Below are 7,486 nucleotides of genomic sequence, written 5' to 3' on the forward strand. Positions count from 1 at the left end.
TGAAGACCAAGATAAACATAAGGAAGCTTTCCCAGATCTTTGAAATATTACAGTTCCTAAAATCTCTCTGTTTAAAACTTGGTATATGCCCCAATAAAACTTAGTTCTGAAACATGAATCTGTGTAGTAGACTACTTTGTGTAAACTCTACTAGACATTATTGCTTTTGCTAATTCAGCTAATACCAGGACTGGACAGTTTAAGTCCGAGCTTGCAGTGATAACTGCATACAGAGGTCAGCAGTGCAAAGAGAGAGGTCTTCTGATTATTTTTTTTTTTGTTTGCCACAATGCCAGAACCAATGTTTCATCAGTTAAATCAAATTCTTCAGCAACAATGTCATTAAATTTATACCACTTCCCTTTTCCACATCCCCAAGGTGCCCTACTGCAAAAGATTATTTCAAGGAGAATTCCCACCACTGGAGTTGGGCTGTGCAGTGGCTACAGAAAAAGGTAATTTGGTTGTAACCTCATGGAGAAACTGTCACTTTGTTTACAGTGAGGCTTACAGAACTTTCATCTCTGTATGCCTTTCTGAGATGACTAAAACCAAAATATGAGCTGTTTTGTTTTTTACGAGGACAGTTTGGATACAGCTAAATCTGATGCATGCGAGAACTTCAGTGGGCCCCCACGTGTTTCAGGCATAGATGCGTGAACAGTGAATAAAACTAAGTGTGAATGGTTGTAATGATTATTCCGTGCCATATGGGAAGCTTTCAGTGCCGCTGTATTCATGTTAGAAGGTTTCCACTTTTTTAAAAAAGCAGTTTTCCTTTGCCTGTGTGTTGATGCGAGAGAGTGCGTAAATGAGTGCAGTCCTTACAGAACCATTGCAGCTTTGCACCAAACGTAGCTGTTGACAGATACAGCTTTTTCCTCCCACACGTGTAGTTCTTGTTCTTCCCTCTAAACTTACAGTAGGTTGGCCAACACATCTTTAATAAACACCCAAGAAACTTAAAGCTCAGCAGAATTGGCCCAGGTTGGCCCACAGGCAAGCAGGGCCGTGCTTGGTCTCCCAGCACTGTGTGTACAATGTGACAGTATCCCAGCTCCAGGCTGCCTTTCTGTCCTGACAGCTGCTGCCAGGCAGATGTCAGATGTATAAACCAGTGTTGAGTACAGAACTAGAAGTGGAATTAGTGGGATGCTTGCAGTGCAGCTGGCACAACTTGTTGCCGCTCTCCCCTTGAAACGCAGCAAACTGACAGGTCTGGATAGTCCTGCCGTACTTGCATTTACTTTGTACTGGGTCATGTAAACCCTGAATCCACCACTCTTCAGCTGGCACCCAGTAGTTTGCACACAGTTACCAAGTAAAGGGAGTTGGTTGCTAGCTTTCAGCTGAAGGACAATGACTTATTTGACTGCGTTAAGAGCACGTGCTTGTCTATGCCCCTGATCTCCAGCTCGTTGCCGAAGGGTTCAGGAAGCTTGTTCCAGACTTGTTAATTCACCTACTATCACAGGTGGATGAGACTTCACACATGTAAAGCTTGTATGGGTATTTCATGGCTTTCTTGGCTTTTTATGCAGATGTCTGAACATTATTGGGCTCCACAGAGTAACGTGTCCAATGAAACATCAACTGCAAAAACCTTCCAGCGCACTATTTCAGCACAGGTATGTGTCAGTCTTGGGAGAGAATGTTAAACTTGGTTTATTCTCTTTTTGGTTTTCAGTTAGCACCTTGAGTTCTGGCAACCTTAGTATATTTCAGTGCATTTAAGACCAGTCTTCCTTTAGAAGCCTAGGCACTGTGGTTATTCCTAAAAAAACTAACCTTTGAATGATATTAGTCAGTACCTCACAATTACCTGCGATGACTCAGCTGTGTCACTACAGCAGCTATATTGTTTCAGAATCAACTTTTAAAAAAAAAAAAAAAAAAAAAAAGAAAGAAATAAGGTATCACCATGGTCCCTGACGCTCTCTTGGACTGTTTCCAACTCAGGACACGCTGGCCTATGCCACAGCCTTGCTGAACGAGAAAGATCAGTCTGGAAGCAGTAACGGCTCAGAAAGTAGTCCAGCCAACGAGAATGGAGACAGACACCTGCAGCAGGTAACTGTAAATTAAGGGCATTTTCTCTTCTGTTGCGTTGCTTCTGGGGCTCGGGTCAGAACCACGGAATGTAGACACAGTAATTGGGCCTTACAAAAGTAACGTGCCATATCTTTCTCTCTCCATCCCTTGTGTGTATTGAAAGGGCTCAGAGTCTCCTATGATGATCGGTGAGCCTAAAAGTGACCTTGATGATGTTGACCCTTAGAGGAGATACCTATGAACACAAGAACAGATCAACTCGAACATTTAATGCCTGGTACCTACTGAAACCGGAGTCCCGTTGCTTTTGCCATTAGAAGAGTCTGGAAGAGAAGTTGGCTTTATAGGATTGGAGGAGGTTGCTTCCCAGTGCTGGAGGAGGTTGCTTCCCTGAAAGCTAAAAGCGTTTTTTTAGCCACAAAGGCTTCAGATCAATAAATACTCTAGAAAACTGCATCTTCACCTGCAGTAGCTTATGACAGTCCAGACACCGAAAACAGTTTGTCAAGAAGATTTTATCAAATACACACAAACGCTAGTGGTTGAATTTTTATGTGAACATTAAATGAGTGAATGTAAAACTGTTGCTTTTCTGTGATGCTGCAAAAAAATTCTTTTGGTTTTTATACAGGAAAAAGAAACAGACTGCCCTTATGTATGGAGGGCAAATTTTTAATCTTTCTGATAATATTGAATAGGAATATTCAAATTTCTGTAAAGATGTGTGATGACTTACATTTCATTGTAAAATATTAGTTAAAGAATGGGTTTACATAAGGACTTCTGTATTTAATATGTCTCCCTGCTAATTTGTAAAGCTCTTTATGAGAAGGATCAGCAAGTTTGCTCTGTAAGGGGGGTGATCCCTTACAGAATGGTTTGGTCAAGGAGCTCTGGAACGGGTTGTCTTCTCTGGTACCCTTCCAAAAACCACAGACAGTTGGGAAGGGCAATAAAAGAAAAGCTTTGTTCTCTAGGTATGCAAGTTTTCATTATTAAAGGATGTTGGTGGAATTTTAAAAAAAAAAAAGTTAATGAGTAGTTAAAAGAAAAAAGCACTTTAAGATGGAATTCTGTTGCAGTTTTACTCATTAAATTTTTTTAACCTTTGGAGACATATTGAATAAAACGTAGTCTCAATCATGTGATCTGCAATCACTTGCTTATGCTTTGAAATTACTGAGAAAGTTGGTATTGGTTGTATATGATGAATAATTTCTGAAGTGAGTTGGGGACACTGTTGTGCAGATTTTATAGCAATTTTAACATGGGAAAAGAATGATTTGGCTTTGTTTGTATTTTCACTTGACCAGGCAACGTTTAAAATATCACAGCTCTTTTGATTTGCTCGTAAACAACTGGAAACCAGTTGGGATGATTTGAGCACAGTTTTGTTTTCCATGTCAAGTGCAGTTCAGTGATTTCTGGCTCCGGATACTAGCTTCTTTTGTGCCAACTAACTCCTCATCTTTGGTACATTTTGCGTTTGTCACGTTTTCTGCACTGCTTTTTGCCTTTATTTATGGATTCTGCCTTACTTTAAAAAAAAAAAAAATTATAAAAACAAACATGCACAGAAATGGGGGACATCTTAAGGAGTGCCTGGGTACCTCCAGAATAGATAAATTTGCCAAGTTAAAGGCACAACCAGCCAAAAAGTGCCTTTTTTTTCTTTTTACATACTGTTGCCGAAACAAGAAGCAGCAGACAGCTTTTCACTGTTGTGCACTAATATTGAAATTAATCAGTCATTTCACTGTTGGAAGTAAACATCCAATCTGATTTCAGCTGTACAGCTTTATAACTTATTGCGGGTTAAGAGAGCCGTTGTCGTAAATTGCGCCTGCGAAGAAGTAAAGGGTGGCATTGTAGTGAATCTCTCACTTTCTTTTCCAAACAATGTCTTCATAGACACATGGCAGAGTTAGCATTTTATAAATGTTTCTGATAATGTGCTGGGACATTTTAAATGTGATGTTTTAAATTAATTTTGAATAAACCATTTCTTACGGATACCCCTTCTTCCTTCCCCCACCCCTAATACTTTGTTGATGGGTCATAAAATCATCACAAGAAGTCAGTACACAGCGGTGATGGTGACGGAAGAAGCTGGTAATGTTCCTATGGGTTGGCACCACTTGTCACTTCAGGTTCCTGTTATTTCCTATGGAAACAACGTCCTCGATTACCGCAGGCCCAGAGAAGCGTTGATAAGAGAATTGCGTCGGGATCACTCATCACCACTGTATACTTGAAACCAATACAAACTTTTTCACGGTTCTGCTCACGCTTGTACAAAGTCAATGGTTATAATTTGCAATAAGATGATACTTGGTCAATTATTTTTGTTTCCAGCTGCTGTCATTTGAACCTGCTGAAGATTATTTTTTGGAAAATAGAGTTCAACAAAACTAGTTTTTGTGTAAATTGTGATGCATTTCTATGTTGTAATTTTTACTGCCGATCTTTTTGGATGAAAATGTTTTTATACAGCTTACAAAATGTTCAGTGAGGATCAGCCGCAGCCTGCCTGTGAGCATTCGGGGAGATACTGTCCGATTAATACGTAGACATTTGGCACTGGAAAAATAGGCAGTCTTGAACAGTCTTGGGATTCCTGGTCAATGGAATAAAGTTATTCCTTTCACAGAAAACTAGTGTAATCTTTAGAGTGCGCATACACTGCTACGCTGTTGTCTTGTTGATCCTCTTATCTTGAAACTTCTTAGGCCAGTCCTGCAGGTGATAAGCTCCGAGAGGTTGCCCTGATTGCCGTTTTGGCTCCTGTCCATTGTAAATGAAGCAGCTGCCTGCCCCCGTGGCTGTGCTGCTGTACACGCTTACACCGGGGCGTGTGCCGGGGCACTGTCAGATCTGTATCTGTGGGCAGTTTCTTCTGACCTTCTTAGCAGAATGATCTACCCTGGCTACGCTTGCAGTCAGGGATTAGGCCGGCTTTTGTGTGTCAGATTTGCAGGCGATCTGGACTGTAATTAATACTGCCTTTTCCGTTGGTGCGAGGTGCTGAAAGCTGGAGCCGCAGCAGTGCCGCGGTGCCGGTGTATCCCCCTGCTCACCCCTCTGCTGCTGCCCGGGAGGCTGGCTGCCACGCACGTATCCTCCACGGCGTAGGCTCCCATGGTGCTGGGGCTCGGGGAATGGGCGTTACAGCCCGTCAGCGTCCAGCCCTCGTCACAGGACACCGTCACCTAATGGGGGGAAGAGGTTAACCCTCCACGGGGAAGCAAAAGGCAGGGGTCTGCCCCTCCCCGAGGGTCCCCAGGGCGATGTGGCCGGTGTCACACTGAGCTGCTGGACACCAGCCAGGGCGGGTGCCCCATTATAGGTGAGCAGCTGGGGACACCAGTGAAGGCTGGGGTTGGGGTGGCTGCAGTGAGATGCCAAAGCCAACCCAAACCCCATCAGGGTGGCAGAGGGACAAGCAGAGGCCAGGACAGCACCGTGGCAGAGGAGTGTGGACTGTCCATACCTTCTCCGCGGAGCCCAGGGACGTGTGTTCCTTCACCCGGCACTCGATGCCGGCGGCGGGACAGCACATGGCATGTGCCATCACCTCCGTCCTGCCAGCGCAGCGGCTGGGCCTGCTCCCTGGCCCCGTGATGGCTCTGCCACCGTCACCCAGCGCCGTGCCGGGGGAGTGGAAACTGCACCCTGCCGAGGGGAGAGGGGCTGTCAGCATGGGGCAGCCACAGCATCATCCCAGCACGCACACACAGAGGCACTAAGGGATGTCCCTGCTGGGCCCTGAGCCTTCCCTGCTGCCATGCACGCAGCCTGTCCCCTTCCCCTGTCACCCCAGCACTCACACCCACCCTTTTATCCCCAGGTCCCAGAGTTTTTCTGGAAGAAACAACCTTGGCCATCAGGGTGTTGGCTCAAGGCTCTGTAACCCGCCGTGTTGGGTGTTACCAGTCAGCACGTGGTCTCGTGGGGAGCAGCCGGCTCCCTCGGCCACCGGGGAGCTGCCGTTGATCTGGCACTCGGCCCTGGGCCACGTGCAGCATCTGGCGATGGCGTAGACACCGCGGCCCCGGAAAGCGTTGTGGGCCACGCACTGCTTCCGCCCGTCCTTGTCCTGCAGCCGGGGCAGCACAGCATCACCGGGGGTGCTCGGGGGCTTGGGGACACCCCAGGGGCAGTACTTGTGCCCCGGCATGCTCTGCTCACCTCCATGTGCTCCCCCAGCCGCCTGCCGCTGTGGGAGAAGCTGGAGCAGCTGAGCATCTCCTCGGTGCCGGCGCAGCGAGCCACGGCGGTGGCGTGCCGGGTGAGCCCAGAGCGCGCCGACCACACCGTGCGGCAGTACAGCTGCTCGTCTGCAACGGGGCGGGTGGTGTCAGCGGTGGGGCGGACACCCACAGCAGCACCCAGAGCCCACGGCACGGACTGGGCTGCCAGCCAGGGCTGGCAGGTCTCCCCGCTACCCTCTGCGTGCCAACAACCACGCTCGGGCTCAGCCATTCCCCGGCACAGCTCAGCGGGGAGGAGGATGCCCTGCCGACACGCAGTGCTCCCACCCAAACACCTCTTTCCCCAGTAAGGGCAGAGCTCTGTGGGCACCCCGCAGGCGGCTGAGGTGTTTACCTGAGTCCAGCTGGGCCGGCAGCCCGGCCACGCTGTTGGGCGTCTGGAGCCGCTGCTCCTCGGGGAACCACGCCATGTCCATGGCGTTCTTGGTGGCGAAGTGCAGGAGGCGCTGCCGGAGCTCGCCGAGGCTCAGCTGGGGCTCAGCGCTGAGCAGCATGGCGGCAATGCCTGTGAGAGCCCAGGGAGCCGCGGTGAGGACCGGGAGCCATGTGGGCACCCACCCACAACTCAACTCCAGAGAGACTCCAGAGGAATCGCTGCGGCCCATCATCCACATGCCCCAGATGCAGGCTCCGGCACCCCGATGAGCCAAACAAACCAAAACCAACCATGGCACCGAGGCACGGAAAAATGTCCCCAGCAGAGGTAGCCCTGATGTCCTGTGCCTGCAGCGACACATGCCCAGCACCAGCAAGCGGGGCCCAGCCCTGCCTGCCACCCCGGAGCCCAGCTCGCCTGCCACGTGCGCGGCCGCCTGCGACGTCCCACTCTGCGCCGTGAAGCAGGTGCTGCAGTCGCTGGAGGCACCGATGATGTCGTCCCCCGGGGCAAACAGGTCCACGCAGCGGCCAAAGTTGGTGCCCAGGGTGCCGATGGAGGCGGGTTGGTCCTCACTGTTGGTGGCACCGACAGTGATGACCTGCCAGGGAGGTGACGGAGAGGGACGTGGGCGCAGCCCCAGCCCGCTCAGCTGACTTGGTGCTGGAGCAGATGAGCCTGGGGAGGTGGTAGTGTGTCCCCACACCCCTCCAGACCTCAGGGAGCCCCCCCAGCCCATACCTCCGGCTCAGATGCTGGTGAGTAGAGACAGGCATCATCCTTGTAG

The 7,486-nt window shown here is 49.2% G+C and overlaps 2 protein-coding genes across 2 annotated transcripts in view; one reads left to right on the forward strand and one right to left on the reverse strand.

Moving 5' to 3' along the window:
- USP24 (ubiquitin specific peptidase 24) overlaps positions 1 to 4,701 on the forward strand; it is a 53,260-nt gene extending 48,559 nt beyond the window's left edge. Inside the window, exons 65-68 of the mRNA XM_026853867.1 lie at positions 380 to 455; positions 1,542 to 1,628; positions 1,960 to 2,070; positions 2,216 to 4,701. Of these exons, the coding sequence (XP_026709668.1) occupies positions 380 to 455; positions 1,542 to 1,628; positions 1,960 to 2,070; positions 2,216 to 2,278 (337 nt within the window). The 3' untranslated portion in view covers positions 2,279 to 4,701. The remainder of the gene's footprint in view (positions 1 to 379; positions 456 to 1,541; positions 1,629 to 1,959; positions 2,071 to 2,215) is intronic.
- Positions 4,702 to 4,827: 126 nt separating this feature from the next.
- On the reverse strand, positions 4,828 to 7,485 carry PCSK9 (proprotein convertase subtilisin/kexin type 9; the record flags this gene model as incomplete). Its single annotated transcript, XM_026853868.1, has 7 exons — positions 4,828 to 5,261; positions 5,543 to 5,724; positions 5,983 to 6,148; positions 6,241 to 6,389; positions 6,658 to 6,828; positions 7,117 to 7,300; positions 7,441 to 7,485. Coding segments are annotated over 7 exons (1,113 nt in total), but the record flags the coding sequence as incomplete, so codon positions are not given.
- Position 7,486: the final 1 nt, after the last annotated feature.

Source organism: Athene cunicularia, assembly GCF_003259725.1.
Source record: "Athene cunicularia isolate RWA chromosome 8 unlocalized genomic scaffold, athCun1 chr8_part1, whole genome shotgun sequence".
Taxonomy (NCBI): Eukaryota; Metazoa; Chordata; class Aves; order Strigiformes; family Strigidae; genus Athene; species Athene cunicularia.